This window comes from Monodelphis domestica, chromosome 1 (assembly GCF_027887165.1).
Source record: "Monodelphis domestica isolate mMonDom1 chromosome 1, mMonDom1.pri, whole genome shotgun sequence".
Lineage (NCBI taxonomy): Eukaryota > Metazoa > Chordata > Mammalia > Didelphimorphia > Didelphidae > Monodelphis > Monodelphis domestica.
Genome location: NC_077227.1, coordinates 714,662,503 through 714,689,297, shown reverse-complemented (window position 1 = coordinate 714,689,297; position 26,795 = coordinate 714,662,503). Strand labels below are relative to the sequence as shown.

Below are 26,795 nucleotides of genomic sequence, written 5' to 3'. Positions count from 1 at the left end.
CTTTTTCTCATCCAAGTTCACAGATCCTCTGAAGTCTGTCCACAGGTTAAGGGCCTCTATCTTAGGGAGTTTCCTGAAGGCACTGAGAGATTAAGAGAGATTTACCTAGCATGTGACAGTATTGGAACTCCTTCCACTAGGATGCTTTACCACTGAACCTTTGAAAGGCACTCTGGGCCATTTCCATCTGGCCTTCCCCATATGTAGACATGACATCCATGAGAGCAGGGGTCATCTTACTTCACTGCTTGTATCCCTAGCAGTTAGCACAACGCTTTGCACATGTTAAACACTTCTTCATTCATTCACTTGGTCTGGATGCTTTTCATCCAAGAGACACACAACTCCCTTAACCTACTCATTGTACCAGAGAGAATCACCTTGCCTGAATGGCAGATGGCATTCCTTTGATTAAATCAAAGTTTATTGTCTTTGTATCCCCAGCACAGGGTCTGGTACCTAATCCTAAAAATAATGGCTAGTGTTTAGATAGCCTCGGTAGTTTGTAAAGCACTTTTTAGGCATTTTCTATTTGATCTTCACAACTCTGTGAGGTAGGAGCTATTATTATCTCCATTATTCAGATAGGTAAACAGGCAGGAAGAATATAGCCTAGGATCACCAGGTCACCTTTCTAGTCATGTCAGGATTAAAACTCAGGTCTTCTTATAGAAATATAGTTTTATAATCAAACATATATACCCTATATCCAATTTGCTTACTATCTCAAAGAGGGGGAGAGAAATTTTTAGGAAACAAATATTAAAATGTGTTTTTATATGTAATTGGGAAAAATGAAATATTATTGAAATGTAAATTCTTATCCAATGAGGGGAATGGATAAAGAGCCAGGTCCAGAGATGGGAGGTCCTGGGTTCAGGACTTCAGATACTTCCTAGCTGTGTGATCCTGGGCAAGTCACTTAATCCCAACTGCCTAGCCCTGAAAGCACTTCTGCCTTGGAACTGATATTTAGTATTGATTCTAAGACAGAAGGTAAGGAATAAAAAAAAATTAAAGAAGGAAGAGAAAGAAAGAAAGAATAGAAAGAAAGAAGGAAGAGAAAGAAAGAAAGAAAGAAAGAAAGAAAGAAAGAAAGAAAGAAAGAAAGAAAGAAAGAAAGAAAGAAAGAAAGAAAGAAAGAAAGAAAGAAAGAAAGAAAGAAAGAAAGAACAGAGGGAGGGAGGGAGGAAGGGAGGGAGGGAGGGAGGGAGGAAGGGAGGAAGGAAGGAAGGAAGGAAGGAAGGAAGGAAGGAAGGAAGGAAGGAAGGAAGGAAGGAAGGAAGGAAGGAAGGAAGGAAGGAAGGAAGGAAGGAAGGAAGGAAGGAAGGAAGGAAGGAAGGAAGAAAGGAAGGAAGGAAGGGAGGAAGGAAGGGAGGGAGGGAGGGAGGAAAGGAGGAAGGGAGGGAGGGAGGAAGGGAGGAAGGAAGGAAGGGAGGAAGGAAGGAAAGAAGGAAGGAAGGAAGGAAGGAAGGAAGGAAGGAAGGAAGGAAGGAAGGAAGGAAGGAAGGGAGGAAGGGAGGAAGGGAGGAAGGAAGGGAGGGAGGAAGGAAGGGAGGAAGGGAGGAAGGGAGGAAGAGAGAAAGAAAGAAAGATGACTTTGTATCATCCTGTTGCAGTTCCATCTTTAAATTACCCCCTTAACCTCTCAGTTTCCTCCTCTGTAAAACAAGGGAGATGGAACTGATGATGGCTAAGGCTGCTTCTAGCTCTAACATTCTATGAAATTTATTTTTTAATTTTTCAAAACCCTTATCTTCTGTCTTCGAATCAATATTGTGTATTGGTTCCAAGGAAGAAGAGCAGTAAGGGCTAGGCAATGGGGGTTATGTGATTTGCCCAGTGTTGCACAGCTAGGTAGTGTCTAAGGTCACATTTGAACCCAGGACCTCCCGTCTCTAGGCCTGGCTCTCTGTCCACTGAGCCACTTAGATGCCCCCCATTCTATGAAATTTAAAATCCAAGAGAGGCAGAGTTGAGTAGTGGATAGGGGGTCAGCCTTAAAGTCAATTCTCAGTTCAGATACATATTGGCTTTGTGACCTTAACCTCCCAGTGTCTTAGTCGCCTCTCTAAGGTTAAAAGTTGCAGGACTGATGCTGATGGGTAGAACCTGGAACCCACAACAGAGATGAGGAGGAAAAGAATCACAGGTCTAGTGTTTTTTTTTTAAATGCTGGAAATAAATGATGGGGAAGGAATTCACAGCATAACCCTCACCAGACAAGGACCCAAAAAGCAGCAGCTCTCATCTGGGAAGTCCTTTAAAGGCTAACTTAAAAGGCACTGATCATCCTTAAGCATATGCCTTTTGTAAGGTTGGCTCTGATGTATAGCTAAACTCCAGGACCACTAAGAGGTCTGGGAGGGTTGAGAGAGCGGAAGAGGAACAAACACCTACAATTCAGTCCTTGCATCCATTGGCAAAGTCAGGCTCATAAACTCAAGTGAGGTCACTTAAATCTGAAAACACTAAAGCAGGAATATCTGGAGACTAGATCATCAGGAATATTCAGGGATCTGTTATTAGAAAGAGAAGATTGAGGCTGGAGTGCCATGCTCTTTGTGATAAGACTGAAGGGGATGGATTAAATTGTGACAAGATAGACCACCCTACAAAGTGTTCAACCAGAATCCTACAACTAAAAAGAATTTGTGAACGTACAATCTAAAGATGGAGTCAAGGTGGAATAAGCATCCATTTCTTCTGTTTTGTGCTGCCCTAGGAGCCCAGAGGATCATGTGTAGAATTAGAGCTAGATGGTACCCAAGTAATTTCCAAAACTAATCCTTTCAACTTAAACATTGAGGAAATGGAGACCCAGAAGTTTTAGTGATTAGTTTAGAGTCACTTAAGCAAAGTTGAAGATACAGTATTTGAACATAGTTGGACTCTCTATCAAATAACATCATTTTCAGAAAGTCACATGACCTAACACTGGATAGCTTCTACCTGAGAAAGTTCTTCCTTACCTCTGACCCTCATGCTCTCACTTAAGCCCATTTCCTTTGGTTCTATCTTCAGTGGAGAATGGATAGTGACCATCTTGGACATAACTACTCTCCCTCAACCCGTCAGTAGCTTTCTTTTTACTAGACTGAGAACTCCATTTCCTTTGAGCTTTTTTCAAAGTTCTAAGCCTGTTGTAGCAGCCCAATTCCCACCCAAGATCTTGGATGTATCTTGAAAGTGCCATAGAAATCCCTAGTTTCTCAATTTCACTGCTGATGGAATAGACATGGTTTCAGTCTTCCCTTAACTAGAGTCTAGAACAGAACTCATCTAGCTACCCCATAACCCACTGACTTAAACTTGTCTGACTTGTTCCCTGTGTGCACACTAAGGGGAGGGGCAAAGTGGGGGATGGAAAGAGGATGGCAGAAAGGTTTAGATAGCATTGGCCCTTCCCACAGGGGTGCCAGACACTCTCACCTTCACCCCAAGAGCTCCAAATTCTAAGAAAAGAAAGTAGGTTTTGTCTGGGCTATCTTCTGGGAAGGGAGTCTTTGAGATGTCAGAACCTGCTCATGAACTGAACTGCAGCCTAAAATAACAAGACTTGAAGCCTCTCCTCTCCCCCTGGCCAACTATAGCAGGTGCCCTAGGTACAAGACAGGGAATAGAAAGGGTCACTCTTCTTGTAACACCTAAACAAAAACTTTTTTTTATCCATTGCATTGCTAAATTTGCTCAATTATCTACCAAAAGGGACATCGTATGTTTTAGGAGAATTATGAAGGGAAAGAGAGGGAAATAGAAATAGGGGAGAGAGAGACAAGACAGAGAGACAGGCAGACAGAGACAGACAGAAAGACAGAGACAGAATTTCCTCTCCTACATTATAATCTAACCATAGCTGTTGTTGCTCATACCCAGTGTCCCATCTGCCTTCTCAGAAGTCTTCCAACGCAGTGGATATTCTCCATCCCTGGAATATACTCCCTTTTCACTTGATTCCTGTGGAAACCCTGGTTTCCTTGAGGACTTAGTTTAGGGGTCATCTTCTGAAGGAAGCTGTTCTTGGTTTCTACTTTCTCCCCTGTCTCCAGATGCTTTCACTCTACCTCCTAAAGTCATTCTGTATTTATTATATGCCTATGATGTCTCTCCTGTTAGAGTGTAAGCTCCCTGAGGGCAGTTTATTTAACTTTTCTTTGTTATTTTCCAGGCTCAGCACAAGTCAAGCGTTTCATGATGTTTGCTTTCAATTGTCTGCCTTCCAAAAGCAATCTATCTCTCCACCTGTCCAGTTGCAGATAGGTAGTTTTCCTATTTGGAATTTTCTGTTTGAGGTGTTTGAGAAGCAAATATTTTTTCAATTTTTTTTGTTAGTTATTTCAAATGCTTCTTTATAAAATCTTTTTTCATTAATGGTTAGGCTCAGATTTGCATGGTAGGTCAACTTGAGTTGCATTTTGTGAGTCCTTTTGCTCTTTAAAATTAAAATTTAAACTGAACTACAGGCTTTTTTTTTCAGTTTGAAATTCTCTCCCTCCCCACCAGAAGGGAAAGAAAACAAAACCTATTAATATGTATAGTCTTGCAAAACTAATATCTATATTGGCTATAGTCTCTTCCCTGGCCCCCAAAAGAAAAATTTATGATTTAGTAATACTCTTGGCCCATTAGTGCTAACTAGAGGTGGGATAGCATGTTTAATCATGAATCCTGTGGAACTTTGGTGGATCATTGTATTCATCAGAATGAAATAGTTAATAGTCTTTAATATCTGGTTATCTTTATAATATTGCTACTACTATATGTATAGGGTACTCTTGGTTCTGCTGTCTTCACTTTCCATTAGCTTATACAAGTCTTAAGGTTTTTCTGAAACCGTGTCTTCATTTTTTATAGTATGATTATATTCTATCATTTATTTAGCCATTCTCTTGATGAGTACCAGAAAGAGCTACTATAAATATTTTGGTACATGTAGATCCCTTTCCTTTCTTTTATCTCCTTGGGGGTACAGACCTAATAGTGTTTATTGCTGGATTAAAAGGTATTTACACTTTAACAGATATCTAGGTTTAATTCAAATTGCTTTCCAAGAATGGTTAGACTAGTTTATAGCTCCACCATCAGTGGATAATAAAGCCTAATAAAAATGCAAGCTAGCTATCATTATTCTTATGATGTAACATCCTCAATTTCTTTGCTGCCCCTGCCATATAAAACTACCCCAATGCACTGGAAGATTTTAAAGCACAAGGAAAATAAATCTACCCTTCTGCAGATCAGGAACAGATCAGGCCCAGAATTCTGTGTGCCTCCTCACCTCAAGGGCAGACTTGAAGGTGATAAGAAACTTGAGTGAAAATGACAGATGACATGGAAAGATTTTTCATAAGTAATGAAAATCAAAAGTCAGTCAATTAAGAAGAATAATGAACTCTAATGACATACACAAATACAAGGTCAATAAAGCTTTATAAGTACCCAGATGAGGGTGTAGAAAGGCAAACAGTAGAAAGGCAAAAGGACAAATAAATTGTCCTATTTTAACAAATCAATATTTTATGTATACATATATGTATCATATCTATAAATATATACATATATATTTTAAACCCCAAATGGAAGAAATTCAAACTTCATGATTTTATTTGGGGTTAAAGATCATATTCTACTTATTTCTTATGAGGATTATTAAGTTCATGTATTCATTGTTTTTGTTTAGTTATTTCAGTCATCTCTGATTCTTCATGACTCCATCTGGGATTTTCTTGGCAAAGATATCGGAGTGGTTTGCCATTTCCTTCTCCAGCTCATTTTACAATGAGGAACTGAGGTAAACAGGGTTAAGTGACTTTTCTCAGAGTCATCCCCATACTAAGTGTCTGAGGCCAGATTTGAACTCAGAAAGATGAATCTTCCTGATTACAAGCCCAAGGTACTTTTTGCTCTAGCTCCAGATAGCTGCATTTAAGAATTACTTAAACTGGCCCAATGATCCCTTTGCTGGGACTATACCCTAAAGATATAATTGAAAGGCAGGGTAGTCAGATGGCTCAGTGGATTGAAAGTCAGGCCAAGAGACAGGAGGTCTTAGGTTCAAATCTGACCCCAAATATTTCCTAGCTGTGTGACTTGGGCAAGTCATTTATTTTGTCATCCATTGCCAACTCCTTACCATTCTCCTGTCTTGAAACTGGCACACAGTATTGATTTTAAGATGGAAGGTAATGGATTTAAAAAAAATTAAAGCACCATGCTTTTCTTTTCCTTTTTTTAAAAACTAAAATGATAGGGGGCATGTTTAATATTTCAATACCAAACGTATATACTTTTTATGCTGAATAGTTTTGGGGGACTGTACTTTTGGAAGGAGGCCAATTTGTTTTGCATTTTGTTGTTTGGGATTATATGAGTGCTGTGGTCAAACAAAATTTAGTCAATAAGAAAAAACTCATTAGAAACAACCTAGATGTCCAAGGTTTGGGAAATGGCTGAATAAGTTAAGATATACTGAATTAAAGTCTTCATGAAATGCATAAAAACTTTTGGGAACACCCTGTGTAAACTGATGATCGTGGCATTATAAAAATGACAAATATGAAGACTATGTGGAAAAACCTATATGAGGAGATGCAAAAAGAAGGTATCAGATTAAGAAAAGTACCCACAATTTAGCCACAACTACCTTTAAACCTTTAAAAAATGATCTTTTTGAGTACAAATAAAAAGGGGATGTAGCAAATAGTTTTTCTTGCTTTCTTAAGATATATTATATATATACACAAACATAAATAAAATCATAGTTAACAATAAATTGAAAGAGTTTACATTTGAGGTTTCATTTGAAGATTTACTCCATTTTTATTAGATTATTTATTCGTATTTGTTGTGAATGTTAAGTTTATAATACAGGAAGGGTCTTTGAGGAAGCCTTTAAAATTTTTTTTAACCTTCTCAAACTAAACTAAGTTTATAACTAAAAACTTTTTTTTTTCATTTAAGGAATCAGGTAAGTGGAATGTGGAGTAACAAGAGCCTATCAGTGGTTATATCCCTTCCAGGGTAGAACATGAGTTGGCTTCAGGCCACTTTCTGTTGCTGGGGGGTGGGTGGGTTCAAGTTCCCACTTAAACTTTCACCTCTCTCCTAGAGCCAGTCACCAGAGAATGACAAAAGAAAAAGCTAGTTAGTAGCTGAGATGCTTAGAAAAGGTGGAGTGTGTGGACTCTGCTAATTTCCTCTGGGTTATTTGTGAGCAGGTGAAAATAGAGAAGGGATTAGGAGTGAGAGAAGCTAGGTTTGTGTCAGGGTCCGGTACAGAAGGGAAGCTCAGGACCAAGGATACCACTTCCTACAGGGAGACCTGACTGACTGAGGCAGGTCATGGCATTCCTGTCCTCGCTACTGCTTCTCTCCCCACTCCAAAAAAGAAAGACAGATACACAAGCCTTCTACTTTGCCCTCTCTGCTTTTAAATTGGGCTCCCAGAAGAAATCCAAATACCCTGCTCATTCAGCAGACATTTTTGAGAATACACATTGAGTACACAATGGATCTGCTTTGAAAGTACAGAGGCACAGAAGAGGAAACAAGTACCCTAAAGCTTTGGAGGTTATATCCTAGCCTTTCCTATTTCATTCAGATTGCATCTTCAGCCTGGCCCAGTTATCCAATCATTTATTAGGTAAGAAAGTCTAAATGAAGACAACCTCTGGCCCCATGAGCAGGTCCAGTGTGGCTAGTCTATATCATACATTAACTCCCCCAAATTTCAAAGCACTTGCTGGGGTCAGCTATGAAAATCCAAGAATTGAGACTTGTGGGGTAATAAGAGTAGCTCAGGTTTATGTAGCTCTTTACAATTTTTAACAAAAATAACAACAAAAAACATTTTCCTTAAAAACAACTCTGAGAACAATGACCAATATGGACGTATGTTTTGCATGATAATATATATATTACCCAGATAATATTGCTTACCATCTCCAAGAGCAAGGAGGGAAAGGAAGGAGGGAGACAACATGGACCTTAATATTTCAGAAAATGGATATTGAAAATTGTTATTACATGTAATTGGGAAAATAAAATATATTTGAATCAAAACAAAAACTCTGAGGTATAGAGCGCAGCTATTATCATCCTCATTTTACAGATAAGGAAGCTAAGGCTCAGAGACATGCTACCTATGGTCATAGAGTCAAATGAGGTTAGGTTCTTCCTATAGATCACAATATTAGGTATTCAGATTCCACTTTTCAGGCAAGGCAAGCCTTCCCTAAGGTAACCAGGCTGCCTGGGGTTCAATGCTGCCTAATTTTGTCCAAGAACAACGATCCCACGTTAGAGTGGACCAGAAGAAACATGCCTGTCTCTACTGACCATGGAGTCACAGGATACAGGTTTTAAAGGATTTAAGATGAAGTCCAAGGTAGCAGCAGGGATTACCTGCCAGAAAATCCAAGGCAGGCAAAGGAGAATAATCTTTGCTACCAGAAAGTGAGAGGGTGCCAGGAAGGCATCAAGGGAACAAGGGATGTCTCTTACTTTTTGGTGGGCTGTGATGGGTGCCTAAGGGAAGGAAAGGCTGACAGGAAATGGGAGGTAGAAGAGAGAAGAGTTGGGGTTTGAAATCTCAGGACCAGAAATAAGGTGTGATGACCTGGAACATATGGGAAGAAAAACAGAAAGAGCAAGAAGAATCACACAGAAATGAAATGGAATTGGGTAGAATTAGGAACAAATGAAGAGAAATAACTGGGGGACAGAGTGACTAGGGGACTGTTTTCTAGAGAAAGGAAGAAAGGGATGGAAGGACTAGGAATAAAGATGAATGAAAGGTTACCAGAGAAATATTTGTGTTGTTAAATTAAGGAACTAGAATGGAAAATTTTGTTTTGAGATGAACAGAGGAGCCCAGAAGGGCAGGTGGAATAGTGGGACTCAGGAATGAACTAGCTGTACCCCAGCAGGAGCAGCTAGTCAGGAGGGAGGCCCCAGAAACAAACAGGAGTGGTCAGATGGGAGAAGACGGGTGAGCAGGAAGAGGGGCAGATAAGGGGAATACCTGGAAACGGGTGAGCTGGGAACATGACAGATGAGGGTGGCAGATGGACAGGAGGGACTTGGGAATGGGGAAACAGATGAGCCAGAGACTGAGTAGGGAGCCATGAATGTGGGGATACAGGTAAGTGAGGGGAAAACCAGTGGGAGATTGGTGAGTGGGGGGACGGGTGGCCCGGGGGCATGACAAGTGAGACCGGAAGGACTTAGGGGAAGGGAAAATAGATGAGTGGGGGACAGACACCGGAAGACCGGTGAGTCGGAGAGAGACTCTGGAGTACATTTGCGGGAATCACTGAGGGGCGGATGAATGGAGAAAGTTGAGTAAGAGGGAGACAGGTGAATGGGGGTCAAGTAAGTTCCTTCAAATCACGGCGGGGGGAGGCAAACAAGTGGTCAGATGAGTGAGGAGATGGCTGAGGAGAGAAAGAAGTGAATGGGGGACAAGTGAGTCCCCTGGATTCCCAGAAGAGGGGAGACAAACCGAAAAGGTCAGTGAGTGGGGAGAACGCTGAGTAGGAGGAAAATAGGTAGGTGGGGGGGGGTGGACAGGCGTGCAGGGGGTACGACGGTCCGGTGGGGGTGACAGATGGACAGCAGGGGTTCCGAGGGGCAGTGAGAGCCCAGGCAGATAGAGCAAAAGGGAGGCGGTCAGATAAGGGAGGTCAGAGCTGAGCGGGGACGGCCCGCACTGGCAGGTGGGCATGCACGGCAGGGCACGGAAGGTGGCGGGGGCAGCGGGCACGCATACCTGCGTGGGGCCGCGAAGCTCGCCCACGTAGTACTGCTCCAGCCAGCGGCGTGCGTTGTCCGAATGCCGGTGCGGCGGCCCGTCCAGGTCGGCGCTCACGTCGCAGCCCGCGCGCGCCCGCAGCAGTTGCTCGCCCCCCGGGTGGCGCCGCACGAAGCCTGTGAGGTCGTAGAGTCGGGTGCCGCGCCGCACCCAGCAGGCTCCGGCCGCGCAGCGCCGCTGCACTTCAGCGGCCGAGAACAGCGCCGGAGACGACGGCGGTGGCGGCGGCGGTTCGGTGGCCATGGCCGCGGAGGAAACGTCGGAGCGCGGGCCCGAGTGCTCCAAGCGCTGCGGTCGCTCCGCTTACTAGCTTGGTCCTGAGCCGGCCCCGCTCGAGGCAGCCGCCTCCTCGGCACACCTGCTCATTTGCATGATGCTCGCTCTCACTCTCTCATTGGTCACCGCGCCGGCCCAAGGAGCCAGGACCGGAGATCCGCTTCCGGATTGGTGGAAAGATGGGAAAAGGGGCGGGACCAGTAGGGCCGGGCGGGGCAGCGGGTTGGGAGAGAGAGAGAGAAGCAGAAGCAGAAACTGAAGCAGACAGGTGTGAGCTGCGTCGCCCCAGGGGATGCAAACGGGAGACTGCCTTCCTGGAGAGCTGCCCTGGACAGCGAGATGCCTTCCCGGGTAGAATCGTAGTCCTAGGTCAGCGCTTATTGGGCTAAGCGCTGGGGACACCAGGAGAGGCAAAGGACTGTCCTGCACAAAGGACGTGAGTCCTGAGGGAGCTCACAGTCTTTTTTGAGAGAGGAACCCCAGGGCGGGGGAAAGAAAGATAATTAAGGCTTGGTACCGCAGCTAGGTGGACCAGTGAATAGAGCGCCAGACCTGGAGTCAAGAAGACCTGAGTCCTTTGCTTGCCAGATTCGGGTTGGGAGAGGGAGACAGTTTGGATCATATAACTTTGGAAAACTTATGTAGAAATTTGTTTTTGGTTAAATGAAATATCTTTATAATCTAAAAAATTAAAATAAACTATAGAAAACAAAAAAAATAAAAAGGCCCAGAACTGAACAAGCTCTGAAAAAAAATCACATGAAATTGATTACAGTTTAACCTTCAGGAAACAATTCATTATTGATGTGGAAATAGTCCTGAATCAGCTGTCTATAGTTAAATTACTAACCTAGTAGAGATAAACTCAAATTTAATCCAAAACTAGATTAAAGGGGAAAATGTAAAAAAAAAATACATGAGTTCAAATTTGCTCTCAAACATTTACTAGCTGCAAGTTACTTAACCTCGTTTACCTCAGTTTCCTAATCTGTAAAATGAGTTGGAGAAGGAAATGCAAACCATTCCAGTGACAAAACATCAAATGGGGTCAGAAAAGTCAGACACAACTGAACAGCAGCATACCTGAAATTACTTTCTAATGCTTGTTAAGTCCTGTCCTCCAAGGTTTTACAAATTAAAACCCAGAAGTCTCCCCTACATCTGCCTGGCTTGCCTCTCTCCTAGAGTATTTGCCCTTATTCACTGGAGTTTAGCAAGATGCTACCAAGAAATGATGGTCTTTCTTTGGTCTGCATTATTAACATTTACTCCATCACTTTCTTAAGTCTAGACAACCAATAAAATATTTCTGAGGTACAAATGCATACCCTGAAATTTAACAACTGGCTTTTGTGTCTGATTCTAACACACATAAACGACATGAATGTAGGAGAAATGGACAAATTAGTTAGAGGTAGGGTTCCACGTTTCTAGCCCTTATCTCCCTTCTTCTCCAAACAGATCTAGAAAACATACTAGACTGAATCCTGATGGAAAAAAAAATTCAAGAAAAAGTCACAGTTATTTTTTCAGTCCAGAGGAACATAGAGAATCTCCGGACACTGGGGATGGGATCTGACCTGGAATGGCAGCTTGAACTACTCTAGAACCTGGGGAGCAGTTATATACCAGGGAAAGAGCACTAGTCAAAACTGGTACCATCTAGGAACTTTGTTGTCCAATACTCAGTTTCAGGTCACAAATCTGGAATGAGAATGAGAAGGGGATCTTTGTAAGGAGTCATCACAGGCTCTAGACTATTCTTAATGATTAGCAACTCCCCCCCCCCTATGCTTTCTGTATCCCAATGATTCTAAACCCACAGTGATCATCATTCAAATTCCATTCCCCATCCCATCTTCCCGATCTCTTTTCTCATTCTCCTCAATCCTCCTCACATACACCAATGTCCCGCTTTCTGGAATGCCTGCCCAAAAGTCCACAAATTTACTTTCATCTTAAGTCTTTCTCATCCCCAGTCTCCACAAGACCTGGTTCCATCCTGATGACAGCCTTACTGGCTGCCATTTCCAGCAATGACTGCACTTTCATTCATCTCCCCAGATTCACAAGTCAAAGTGTGAGAGTTCAAATACTCTTTGCTCCCTATTGCTACTTTCAGGTTTTCTACTCAGGAACTTCTCTTCTTTTGAGTTTCACTCAATCTATATCTCTTATCAAAATCTTACCCCAAAATGCTACCAAAATACAAAAGACACTCTCCAACCCACCACCCTCACACGCTTGATGAGTTCAGTACCTGGTTCATAGTCTATCACTCTTCTCATACTAGGGGACTTCAACAAAAATATTGACACTCCCTTGAATACCCTAACCTCAGTTCCTCAATTTACTCATTTCCCATGACTTACTCTTCTAACCTATCCCCAACACACCCAAAGATGGTCATAGTCTTGATATTACCATCCCATCCAAATGCATCACTTCCAAGTCGATGAACTCTGAAAGTACTGTATCTGATTACAATCTATTATCATTCTACTTTTCTTTTTACCTTGCCACCCCAAACCCTCTCCTTTGTCCTTACCACAACCTCTAATCCCTCTACTCTTTATTTCTCTTCCAGACCATTTGTTGTTCATCCTTTATTTTTGAGGAGAACCAATGACATGATGGGTGATGTCTTGATTTGTGAATGAATTTAAGTAAGGAATTTTCACAGACTTGTCAGCCTCACTCTTCCAGAGTCTTTACCTCTTCACTGGGTACACTTTCTTTCCCTATCTTGGTCCCTGCATGAACCAATTTATTTGTCTTCTCCTAAGTCCCTAGCCCCCTTAAATCATTTGATCTTGCTTGGTCAAACTTTCGCCTTGGATCATTTCCAGTTTCTCTGCCTTAGGTCCTGAATGAGGCTGGAGAAAAATCACAAAATCTTGCTGACTGGGTTTACAACTAATTTATATTCTATGACCTCAGTCGAGCCCTCACTGCTGCAAGGAAGTCCTTTTATATCTCCTTAGTTAACTCACCACATTGACATTTCCAAGCCTTTTTATCACCTTCAAACCTTCCATGGTTCCCCATCTCAGCTGAGAGTGCTTTATATTTTCCTGAAAAAAAAAGAACAATTGACAAGGGCTCCCTCTTCTCTCCTATCTCTCATATCATCCATATACTTTCTACCACTATGACCTCATTTACCCCTGTATCACATGAAGAGGTGGCTTTCTTGCCCAGGCAAACTCCCTACATACACAAGTGATCCTATTCTATCCCATTTTTTCCCAGCAGATTGCCACCTCTACCATCTCATATATCTTCAAACTCTCCCTGTCTACATTCCCATTCCTTCTGCCTATAAACATGCTCATGGCTCCCTCATCCTCAAAATGCCTTCACTTGGTCCATTCACCCCTGATAGCTATCTTCCCATCTCTCTCTTCCCCTTTGTAACTAAACTCGAGAAGGCTGTTTATAACAGATTCCTCAATTTCCTCTCTTCTCATTCTCTTCTTAATTAACTCTATACTGTGGCCTCCAAGCTTGTCATTCAACTGAAACTGCTCTTTCCAAAGTTACTAGCAATCTCATTATTGCCAAATCCAACAGCCTTATTTATTTAGGGTTTTTTGCTATCCTTTTTCAGGGCTCTTCCAGTGGTTCGTTTTGTGCTTGACATCTTTTACATTTTCCTTTGCGGTTCATACCTTTTTCATTCTTGTACTGCAGTCCTGGTTCTGAGCTCATATGGTCATCCTTATTGTTGAATATTTTTCTAGCATCCAGCTTTTTCTCTCTTTTGCTCATTCAGCCATTATTTTTTCCCTTGATTTTGTCTATATGCTGAAACTTACCTCTATGCAGATGACTCAAATCTCCTTTCCAGTCCTAACCTCTCTGCAGACCTTGAGTCTTACATCTCCAACAACCAACTGGACTTCTCAAATTGAATGTCCCATAAACATCTTAAACTCAAAATGTCTGATGCGAAACTCATTGTCTTTCCTCCCAAATCCTCTTCCCATCCAAACTTCTGTATTACTGTCAGGGGTACCCACATCTTCCCAGTCACCCAAGTTTTCAAACCCAGTGACATCCTTGACTCCTAATTTTCTCTCACCTGCCACATCTGATCTGTTGGCAAAGCCTGTTGATTTTTTGGTTACCTTTTGCAAATGCCCTCTTCTCTTCTTTGATGTTACCACTACCCTGGTGTGCAAGCCCTCATTATCTCATACTTGAACTATTTACTTCACTAGCCTTCTGGTTGTTCTCTTTGCCACTTGTCTCTCCCCATTCCAGTCTATTTGCCCTATAGCTATCAAAGAGGTCTTCCTAAAACACAAGGTTGACCATCTTATTCCCTTCCCTTATTCACTCTGGTGCCACTCTAGTGGCTCCCAATCACTCCAGAATCAAATATAAAACCTTCCATTTGGCTTTTCAAATCCTTCAAAGGGGGCAGCTGGGTAGTTCAGTGGATTGAGAATCAGGCCTGGAGACGGGAGGTCCTGGGTACAAATCTGGCCTCAGACACTTCCCAGCTGTGTGACCCTGGGCAAGTCATTCATTGCCATGGAACCAATACTATTGATTCTAAGGCAGAAGGTAAGGGTTTTAAAAAAACAGAAATCCTTCAAAAGGGTTGCTCCCCACCTTTCCAAACTTCCTATACTTATGTCTCCATTCCCCCAACAAACCCTGCAATACAATGACACTGGTCTACTTGCTATCCCTTGAACAAGACACTCCATCTCCTGATTGGACATTTTCTCTGGCTTCCCTCCATCCATCTCATGTCTGCTTTTGGCTTCCTTTAAGTTCAAACTAAAATCTCACCTTCTATAGGAAGCCTTTCCCAGACCCTCTTAATTCTATTTTCTTTTCTCTTTTGGTTCTTTCCAATTTATTTAAGTATAGCTTGTTTGTACATAGTTGTATACATGTCATCTCCTCCAGTAAACTTTGAACTCCTCCAGGACAGGAACTGTCTTTTACCTTTGTTCTTATCTTCAATACTTATTAGATCACCTGGCACATACCAGGCACTTAATAAATGTTTATTGACTGACTTACTGATTGAGTACCAAGAGAAGATGAAGATCAGGAGTCAATAATAGCCATGTGGCTAAATTGCTAGGAGCTGAGTGATATCTCTGTTCTAGCTTCTATCATAGCCTGAAGGCTGGAAGGAATAATCAGGAATTCCAGTTCAAAGGGAAATATGCAGTTCTGTCACTCTGAACCAGCAGAACTTCCCAGCAGGATCAGGGCTTAATCTAGCAGCAGTCTACTATTGCTCAGACTGAAACTCAGTTTGAGGTTAGAAACTTGTAGAGTATAGACAAAGGGGACAACAATCAGACTTTTCCCTGAACAACAGTAGGAACCCTGAGAGTTTCTGGTCCTGAGTCTGAGCTGTCCCTATAATTTTGAAATAATATAGCACTCAATATACCAAGAAAACAGAGCTAGACCAGCCCAAATTTTCCTTCAAGAAGTGCACAGGGGGCAACTAGGTAGCTCAGTGGATAGAGAGTTAGGTCTGGAGACAAGCAATCCTGGGTTCAAATTTGACCCCAGACACTTCCTAGCTGTATGACCTTGGACTTATCACTTTACCCCATTTGCCTAGCCCTCACTGCTCTCCTGCTTTGGATATCTAGAATCAATTCTAGGACAAAAGGTAAGGGTTTAAAAAAAAGAAGATGAGGAAGTGTAAAGAGCCAAGTCCTAATATCAAGTCCATGTCATAGAGCACAAGCAAATTAAAAAAGAATACCAGCATAAAAAGCTTTTGGGGAGATAGTGATTCTCAAGACACAAATCTAAAAAAGAATATAAGTAAAGCCTCAAAGAAAAATACAACTTGAGTACAAATTCAGTTAGAAATTTTAGAAGAGGTGAAACAATAGTTTTTTTAAAGAGAGTTTAAAATGTTTTATAAATACAATGGGAGCACTAGAGAAAAAATGGAGAATAAATGAGAGCTATCAAAGAATTTTAAAGGGAATTAGCAGCTTCACACAGGAGCAATAAACTCTTTGAAAATTAGATATACCAAATGATTCCAGAAGACAAGTAACAGAAAAAGACTGAAAAAAACGTAAGAAAATGTAAGATAACTTTTGCAGAAAAAGTGAAATAGGGTAACAGAATATATTAGATTAGATCAATATGTGAACTTAACAAACAAAATTAAATCTTAAAACAAATAATCAGCAAATTAAATATATGTGACAGGATACAGGCTCTGAATTCAAGAGTCCTTTTTTTTTCAATTCCCAATGGCTTTATTCACTATTTAGAGGGGAACAAAACTGAAAGAGTTAACAATAGAGTCTGAAAAGGCTTAGCAATTCACCTCCAGACTCTTTAAGGTTCCTTCCCCTCCCCAGTATCATCATCCATCTAGATTCCTTTGGTCACATCTCTGGGATTCCCCATATCCACACTGAGCAGAGTGTGGATGAATCCTATATTGGATGTATTGCAGAGACTGAGCACATCAAAATGGCAAGGGGGTGTAGGGAGATGAATTTCCCCCCTGAATCTCAGGATTACTCAAGCTAATCTCAAGGAGACTAGTGCACTGAGGAATAGTAATAAGAGAAGATACTCCAAAACTTTGAGTTATCTGAGCTCTGTAATGCTCTCTCAGAATGGGAGCTATTTGAGATAGGCAGAAAACTGGGCCATACTTGCAATTCTACTTATTAAATTGGTTGCAAATCTACTTCCCATTTGTAAGAGTAAGCTTCCTTCCCTCCCCCCAGGGGTAAAAATGCCAGGAAACTGCTTGCTTCCACTGCCACGTGGACAGGGAGTTAAGAGGGTAGAAGCATCTCCCAAGGCAAAAACCCTTTAGGAGGCTGATTATTGCCGAAAAGAAACACCCTGGCTTCGAATTCAGGTGTGACAAAAGCAAGGGAAAGAGGGGTTAATATTTTACCAGCAACATCAACAGCAGTAGTAGTAGTAGGAGCAGAGGTTGCATTGGTGGGTGGGACCAGCCAGGCAGTAAGTGAGGGAGGCAGGAGTGGCAGCAGCAGGGGCAGTAGCAACAGTAGTGGGAAGCAAGGCAGACATGCAGAGATGCAACTATTCCCTGGAGGGAAAAGGCTAAAAAGCCATGGCAGGAAAACGTGGTTTCTTTACAAACTCATTTACTCAGAGAGAATTAAGGGTTCTAAACCCCACTTCTGGTCGCCATAAATGTAGGTCTTAAATTAGTATCCAGCAACTCCAAGTAATCATTTAAAAACTTTTATTAATAATCACTTGAAGTAGAAGGAATAAAAAATAAGTAGAAGTAAAAAAACCTAATTATTTAACAAAATTTAGACCACGTGACTAAGTTCTCCTTACCTTTTTAAAAAAGCCCACTCCACCAAAACCCTGACAGGAATACAAGAGAGCAAGAGGGAGGACTACACCAAATTAATATCTTCCCTATGTCAGTATGTATCGTGAGGAGAGTGGGGTGCTGGGAATTATAGTTTTTAGGGTAACAGATTCTAATAACAGAGTAGACTGAGCCAATGTAATAAGAATGATACTTTTACATAAATTAGTCTACTTACCTAGTTCATTCCAATCAAATCACCCAAGAATTATTTTATAGAGCTAGAAAAGAATAATAAAATTCATCTGGAAGAATGACAGGTAAAGAATATCAAGGGAATCAGTGTAAAAAAAGTCAGGAAGGTGGTCTAGCTGCACCAGATCACCAACTGTATTAGAAAGTGATAATCCTCAAAACAATCTTGTACTGACTAAGAAGTAAAATGGTAAATCAGTGGAATAGATTGAAACACAATCCATAGAATGACCATAGTAATTTAGAGTTTAATAAATTCCAAGATCAAAGCTTTTAGGATAAGAACTCACGGTATGACAAAAAAACTGCTGGAAACTGGAAAATAGTATGACAAAATCTGGGAATAGACCAAAGTCTCACATCATATATCAAATAAAATGGACCATTTTGATTATATTAAATTAAAGACTTTTACATAAACAAAATCAATATAACCAAGATTAGAAGGAAAGCAGAAAGATGGAAAAAATTATGGCAAATAATCTCTAATAAAGGCCTCATTTCTCAAATATATGAGAGAACTGAGTTAGATTCATAAGGATATAAGTCACTCACCAATTGAAAAATGGTCAATGGATATGGAAAAATGTATATGAACAGGAAATTTTTAGAAGAAATCAAAGCTATCTAGTTACAAAAAAATTCTCTAACTTGCTATAGATTAGAAAAATGTAAATTAAATCAACGCCAAGGTACCACTTCATACCTATCAGATTGGTCAATATGACAGAAAAGGAAAATGATGAATGTATTGGAGGGGATATGGGAAAATTAGGACCCTAATGCATTGTTGGTAGAGTTGTGAATTGATCCAATCATTGTGAAGAGTAATTTCTAACTATTTCCAAGTTATGCATATCCTTTGATTTAGCAATACCACTATCAGCTCGGCATCCTTAAGAGATAAAGGGGTGGGGAAGAAAAGGATCTTTTTATACAAAAATATTTATAGCAGCTCTTTTTGTGGTAGCAAAGAATTGGAAATTGAGGGAATGTCCATCAATTGGGGAATAACTGAATAAGATATGCTATATGATAGTAATGCAATACTATTGTGCTATAAGAAATAATGAGCAGGTCAATATCAGAAAAACCTGGAAAGACATGAACTGATGAAAAGTGAAATGAACAGAACACTGTACATAGTAACAATAATATTGTATGATAAATTACGAATGACTTAGCTACAGCTAAGTAGTAGTACAGCTCAGCAATACAGTGATCTAAGATGATCCCAAAGACTGATGGTGAAAAATACCATCTGCTTCCAGAGAAAGAACTGATAGAATCTGAAAGCAGATAAAACACACCATATTTCATTTTTTTCATTTTTTTTGAGATTTCTTCCACAAAGTAACTAATTTGGGGAAATATTTTACATGACTTCATGACTTCTCATGTAAAATATATATCAGATTGCTTATGTTCTGGGGGTGGGGAAGGGAGGAGCAGGAGAGAATTTTGAATTTATAAAAAGAAATGTTTAAAAATAATTTTTAAAAATGTACTACCCAATTGAAGGTATTAAAATTGGCAATGAGGAGACCAAGCTATCACTCTTTGCGGATGATATGATGGTTTACTTAAAGAATCCTGGAGAATCAACCAAAAAGCTAGTCGAAATAATCAACAACTTTAGCAAAGTTTCAGGATACAAAATAAACCTGCATAAGTCATCAGCATTTCTATGTATTTCTAACCCATTAAAGCAGCAAGAATTAGAAAGAGAAATACAATTTAAAATCACCCTGGACAATATAAAATACTTAGGAATCTATCTACTGAGACAAACACAGGAACTATATGAACACAACTACAAAACACTCTCCACACAGTTAAAACTAGATCTAAACAATTGGAAAAACATTGATTGCTCATGGGTGGGATGAGCTAACATAATAAAAATGACAATCCTACCCAAATTAATTTACTTATTTAGTGCCATACCCATTGAACTACCAAAAAAAACTTCTTTACTGAATTAGAAAAAAACATAACAAAGTTCATTTGGAAGAAAAAAAGATCAAGGATATCCAGGGAAATCATGAAAAAAAATGCAAAGGAAGGAGGACTTGCAGTCCCGCATCTCAAACTATACTATAAAGCAGTGGTAATCAAAACAATTTGGTACTGGCTAAGAGACAGAAAGAAGGATCAGTGGAATAGGCTTGGGGTAAATGACCTCAGCAAAACAGTCTATGACAAACCCAAAGACCCCAGCTTTGGGGACAAAAATCCTCTATTTGATAAAAACTGCTTGGAAAATTGGAAGACAGTATGGGAGAGATTAGGTTTGGATCAACACCTCACACCCTACACCAAGATAAACTCAGAATGGGTGAATGACTTGAATATAAAGAAGGAAACTATAATTAAATTAGGTGAACACAGAATAGTATACATGTCAGACCTTTGGGAAGGGAAAGATTTTAAAACCAAGCAAGACTTAGAAAGAGTCACAAAATGTAAAATCAATAATTTTGACTACATGAAATTAAAGTTTTTGTATAAACAAAACCAATGTAACTAAAATCAGAAGGAAAGCAACAAATTGGGAAAAAAATTTTCATAACAAAAACCTCTGACAAAAGTTTAATTACTCAAATTTACAAAGAGCTAAATCAATTGTACAAATAATCAAGCCATTCTCCAATTGATAAATGGGCTAGGGACATGAATAGGCGGTTTTCAGATAAAGAAATCAAAACTATTAAAAAGCACATGAAAAAGTGTTCTAAATCTCTTATAATCAGAGAGATGCAAATCAAAATAACTCTGAGGTATCACCTCACACCTAGCATATTGGCTAACATGACAGCAAAGGAAAGTAATGAATGCTGGAGGGTATGTGGCAAAGTAGGAACATTAATTCATTGCTGGTGGAGTTGTGAATTGATCCAACCATTCTGGAGGGCAATTTGGAACTATGTCCAAAGGTCAATAAAGGACTGTCTGCCCTTTGATCCAGCCATAGCACTGCTGGGTTTGTACCCCAAAGAGATAATAAGGAAAAAGACATGTACAAGAATATTCATAGCTGCGCTGTTTGTGGTAGCCAAAAATTGGAAAATGAGGGGATGCCCTTCAATTGGGGAATGGCTGAACAAATTGTGGTGTATGTTGGTGATGGAATACTATTGTTCTCAAAGGAATAATAAAGTGGAGGAATTCCATGGAGATTGGAACAAACTCCAGGAAGTGATGCAGAGCAAAAGGAGCAGAACCAGGAAAACATTGTACACAGAGACTGATACACTGTGGTACAATCGAATGTAATGGACTTCTCCATTAGTGTCAGTGCAATGTCCCTGAACAATTTGCAGGGATCTAGTAGAAAAAACACTATCCACAAGCAGAGGACAAACTGTGGGAGTAAAAACATCGACAAAAGGCAACTGCTTTTTTTTTTTTCAACTACAGGGGTTGAGGGGATGATTGAGGAGAGATGCTAAATGAGCACCCTAATGCAAATACCAACAACATGGAAATGGGTTTGGATCAATACCCAGTGGAATCGCGCGTCAGCTATGGGGGGGGGGGGGAGTAAAAGAAAATGATCTGTTTCCAATGAATAATGTTTGAAAAGGACCAAATAAAATAATGTTTAAAAGTTAAAAATGAAAATAAAAAAATAAAAATAAACAAAACAAAGCAAAAAAAAAGAACTCTGATTTAAAGTTCAGTAAAGGCTACAGGCCAATATGTGATCTTGGATCACTTAACCTTCCTGGGCCTCAGTTTCTCCACAATAAGAAATTTAGACAAGATGGTCACTGTGCTCCTTTCCCATTCTTGCTCTGTGGCCCTATGATGCTAAATAAAGCACTTGACCTTCGGCCATTTCACAAGGGCTACTGAATGAATACCAGTAAAACCAAGTCATTCACCAGTTTGAACAAGGTATTCACAACTGCAAAGCACAGTTTTTTTCAGTTATAAAAGCTTAAGGAAATTTGCTTAAATATTCCCAGTCTTCAGAAAGGATTTTAAAACATTGTCATAAATGCAATGAGATTTAGGGAGCAATTTGTTAGGCTTAGACAGAAGCAATCAGTAAGGCAAAAACATCCTCATGTGCTTCAAGCACAAGTACTTAGAGCAGCACTGTAACAGTTAAGGAAAATTAGAAACAAATGTTTGGGGTCTTGGTTTTATAAGATTACTCACTTTAAAAATGAAAAATATGGAAATATGTTTTACGTGATAATACATATATAACGCAGATAGAAAGTCCTGCCAACTTTGGGAGGGGGAAGGAAAAAGAGGGAGGGAGATAAGTTCAATTATATAACTAAGGAAAACATGTGTGGAAATTTGTTATGACATGTAGTTGGTACAAATAAATAAATGAATGAATGAAAAAAAATTTACTGCTTCCCCCAAAAATAGATGAAAAAAGAAGAGCTTTTATAATTGAGTGGGTGTGGCAGGCAACACTTGAGAATTTCATTCTCATTAGAATTGTCTCAAAGAAAGAAGAACACACACACACACACACACACACACACACACACACACACACACGGGTATAGAAATTGCTTACCCAATAGGGAAGTAGGCAAAAGGATAAAAGAGTGGGATGAGAGGCACTGATAAAAGAGATGGTAGGTTAAGAGAGGGAGGCAGTGGTCAGAAGCAAACAGACTTATGAGAAGGGAGAAGGGAAAAACAGAAGGATAAATATAAGAAAATAGGATAGAGAGAAATTCAGTTAGTAATCATAATTGTGAATGGGATAAACTCATCCATAAAACAAAAATGGGTATCAGAATGGATTAGAAACAAGAATCTAACAATATGTTGTTTACAAGAAACATACTTGAAACAGAAACAGACATATAGCTTCAGCTCAGGTAAAAAAGGTGGGGATAGCCATGATGATCTCAGACAAAGTAAAAGCAAAAATAGAACTAATTAAAAGAGATAATCAAAGAAACTACATTTCACTAAAAGCTATCACAGACATTGAAGTAATATCAGTACTAAAAATACATGCACCAAATGGCAAAGTATCCAAATTATTCTTCTTAAAGTAGATAATTTATTAAATTAGCTTGTGCTGTATCTTTAAATTTTTTCAAATCTATTTTATTTTCCTCTATTACACATAGAAACAATTTTAACCTTTTTTCTCACATTTTGAGTTCCAAATTCTCTGCTTTCTTCCTTCCTTCTCCTCCCTGTCCCTGAGATAGTAAGTAATTTGATATAGGTTATAGATTTATGTTATCATCATGTAGTGAAGACTGCTTCGACTGAACAGACGGAAGAAACCAACAAGAAGGTTCAACGGCTGAGATGGCGACACAGCAAAGCACTGTGGAGTGCTCAGGGTGTGTTGGAGCACAAAGGACAACGCGGCCATCCAATGCAGCTGAGGAAGTCTCCAGATGTAACGACTTTTTGTGCCACTGGACCCAGGCTTCCAACGCCGAGAGAGTGGGACTGTCTCTGTGCATTGACTTTTCCACTTAAATCTCCTTCACGCACAAGTGTCTTTGTGCACACTCATCTATCGTAGATGAAAACGCACAAAGACAATCGTCATCCTCGGTTACCGAGAGACTACCACTATAACTATAACTATGTAGTGCAAGAAGACATATAACTAAAAACAAAAATGGAAAAAAATGATGAACAAAATAAAGTGAAAAATGATATGCTTCAAACTGCATTCAGCCTCCATCAGTTTTTTCCTCTGTCAGTGGTTAGCATTTTTCATCATGAGTCTTTTGAAGTTTTTCTGGATTATTCTATTGCTGATAATAGCTGTCTTTCACAGAATTTTAATTCCTAAAGGAAAAGCTTAATAGGAACAGGAGGAAGTAAACAGTAAAGCTTTGTAAGATAGGCACCTCAACTTTCCCTCTCAGAACTAGATAAATCTAACATGAAATAGATAAGAAAGAAGTTGAGATGAATAGATTTTTAGAAAAGTTAGATGTGATAGACCTCTGCGGAAAATGGAATGGGAATAGAAAGGAACATGAATTATTCTCAGCTGTACATAACACCATTGCAAAAAATTCCCAGATATAAGAACATAAAAATGTAGAAAAGCAAAAACATTAAGTGTACCCCTTTTGGACTATGATGCAATAAAATAAAAATTACATTCAATAGAGGGCCTTGGAAGCACTGATTAAAAATTGTACTGGAAGCTAAATAATATAATCCTAAAGCATGAATGGATCAAAGAACAACAAATCATAGAAACAATAATTTCATTAAAGAGAATGATACTAATGAGACCACAGATGATGAAAATAAAATGCTGGGAGACCCTTCTGGGTAAAGATCTGGCTTTATTGTGACAGAGAAACCACAGGGCCAGAGGTCTTCAGGTTTTCCCCTACTTCAAAACCTGAGACCTTGAATATTGACATTTATAGGTTTTTAAAGGCAAAAAGAGGAATTTACAGAGTGGTGGTGAAGATTACAGGGATCAGGCTTAAAGTGAGTAGTAATGATTTATAGGTGATGGACAGGTTGAAACACTTTTGACCTGATCTTCTTTACAGGTCATTTTAAAAAAGTTTATCCTTACTTTTTTCCAATAACAAATTTACACAAAAGTTTTCCAAAGTTACATAATTCATGCTGTCTTCTTCCCCTCTTCCCTCCCCCTTCCCAGAGTTGACAAGCAGTTCCACTGGGTTATATATGTAGTATCACTCAAGACACATTTCTATAATATTCATTTTTGTGAGAGAATAATCTCATAAAACCAAAACTCCAAATCATATACCCAAATAAACAAGTGATAAATCATGTTTTCTTCTGCATTTCCACTCCTACAGTTCTTTCTCTTGATGTAAATAGCATTCTTTTTCTTAAGTCCCTCAAAATTGTCCTGGATCATTGTATTGCTGTTAGTAGCAAAGTCTATCACATTTGATCATCCCACAATATTTCAGTTACTGTGTATAATGTTCTCTTGGTTCTGCTTATTTCTCTCTGCATCAGTTCACTCAAATCTTTCCAATTCTTTCTGAAATCATCTTGTTCATCATTCCTTATAACACAATAGTATCCCATCACCATCAAATACCACAATTTGTTCAGACATTCTCCAACTGAGGGACATCCCTTTAGTTTCCAATTCTTTGCCACCACAAAAAGCTCAGCTATAAATATTTTTGTACAAACAAATTCTTTCCCATTTTTAAAAATCTCTTTGGGATACAGATCTAGTAATGGTATTGCTGGCTCAAAAGGTATGCATTCCTTTAAAGCCCTTTGAGCATAATTTCAAATTGCCTTCCAGAATTATTCAATCAAATCACAACTCTACTAGCAATGCATTATTGTCCCAATTTTGCCATATCCCCTCCAACATTTATTATTTTCTTTTTGCTATCATATTGGCCAACCTACTACGTGTAAAGTAGACCCTCAGAGTTGTCTTAATTTACATGTCTTTAATCAAGAGGGATTTAGAACATTTTTTCATATGGTTATTGATAGCTTTGATTTCTTCATCTTAAAACTGCCTATTCATATCCTTTGACCATTTATCAACTGGGGAATGACTAGGTTTCTTATAAATTTGACTTAAGTTCTTTATGTTTTTGAGAAATTAGACCTTTATCAGAGAAATTCGTTGTAAGTTTTTTTTTTCCCTCCCAGTTTGTTGCTTCCATTCTAACCTTAGTTGTATTGATTTTATTTGTACAAACCTTTTAAAATTTAATATAATCATAACTATTCATTTTGCATCTTCTAATGTTCTCTATCTCTTGTTTGGTCTTAAGTTTTTCCCTTCTCCATAGGTCTGACAGGTAAACTATTCTATGTTCACCTAATTTTCTTATAATATCACTTTATATTTAAATCACATACCCATTTTGAAGTTATCTTAGTATAGGGCAGTGATGGCCAACTTTTTAGAGACCAAATGCCCACATTGCAACCCTCTGCCACATGTGAGCCCTCTGTTTCCCTTTACCCCAGATAAGGGAGAGAGGAAATATTCCCATTGGACTGTATGGCAGAAGGATGGATTATGTGAGAACTGTCCTCAGGTGCAGGTGGAGAGGGGGAAGGAAGCAGCCCCCTCTGGTATGCATGCCATAAGTTTGCCAACATGGATATAGGGTGTTTGATATTGATTGAAACCTAATTTTTGCCATATTGTTTTCTAATTTTCTTAGCAGTTTTTTGTCAAATAGTGAGTTTTTGTCCCCAAAGCTAGGATATTTGGGTTTATCAAACACTAGATTGCTGGGGTCATTTACCCCTAGTCTATTGCATTGATTCACCCTTCTATTTCTTAGCCAGTACCAGATTGTTCTGATGATTACTGCTTTATAGTACAGTTTAAGATCTGGTACTGCTAGGCCACCATCCTTCAAAATTTTTTTTTCAATAATTGCTTTGATATTATTGACCTTTTGTTCTTCCATATGAATTTTGTTATTATTTTTTCTAGTTCTATGAAATAATTTTTTGGTAGTTTGATAAGTATGGCCCTGAATAATTTAATTTAATTAATTTAAGTAGGATTGTCATTTTTATTATATCTGTTCAGCCTATCAATGAGTAATTAATGATTTTCCAATTGTTTACAACTATTTTTATTTGTGAGAAGAGTGTTTATAATTGTGTTAATTCCTGAGTTTGTCTTGGCAAATAGATTCCTATATATTCTATATCATCTATAATAATTTTAAATGGAGTTTTTCTTTCTAACTCTTGCAGGTGATTTTTGTTGGAAATATATAGAAATGCTAATAATTTATGTGAGTTTATTTTATATCCTGCAACTTTGCTAAAGTTATTAATTATTTCAACTAGCTTTTTATTTGATTTTCTAATATATATATTTCCAATATAATAAAAATGACAATGGCTTCTAAATAATTTACTTATTCAGTGCCATACCAATAGAAGTACCAAAGAATTATTTTATAGATTTAAAAAATTCATCTGGAAGAACAAAAGATCAAAACTATCAAGGGAATGTATTTTTAAAAATGAGAAAGAAGGAGGCCTAGTGGTACCAGATTTCAAACTATTTTACAAAGTGGCAATCATTAGCACAATCTGGCACTGGCTAAGAAATAGAGTATAATAGATCAGGTTTACTATATACCATAGAAAATGATCATAGTAATTTAGTGTCTGATAAACCCAAATATTTAA

The 26,795-nt window shown here is 39.1% G+C and overlaps 1 protein-coding gene across 2 annotated transcripts in view; it reads right to left on the bottom strand.

The window, feature by feature from the left end:
* The window catches only part of FA2H (fatty acid 2-hydroxylase), an 83,196-nt gene extending 72,940 nt beyond the window's left edge, over positions 1-10,256 (bottom strand). The window contains exon 1 of one of the 2 annotated variants that reach the window (XM_007477505.3): positions 9,770-10,256. In XM_007477505.3, coding sequence (XP_007477567.2) covers positions 9,770-10,054 — 285 coding nt within the window. In that variant the 5' untranslated portion in view covers positions 10,055-10,256. The remainder of the gene's footprint in view (positions 1-9,769) is intronic. The other variant, XM_001375279.4, reaches the window with a different exon arrangement.
* Positions 10,257-26,795: the final 16,539 nt, after the last annotated feature.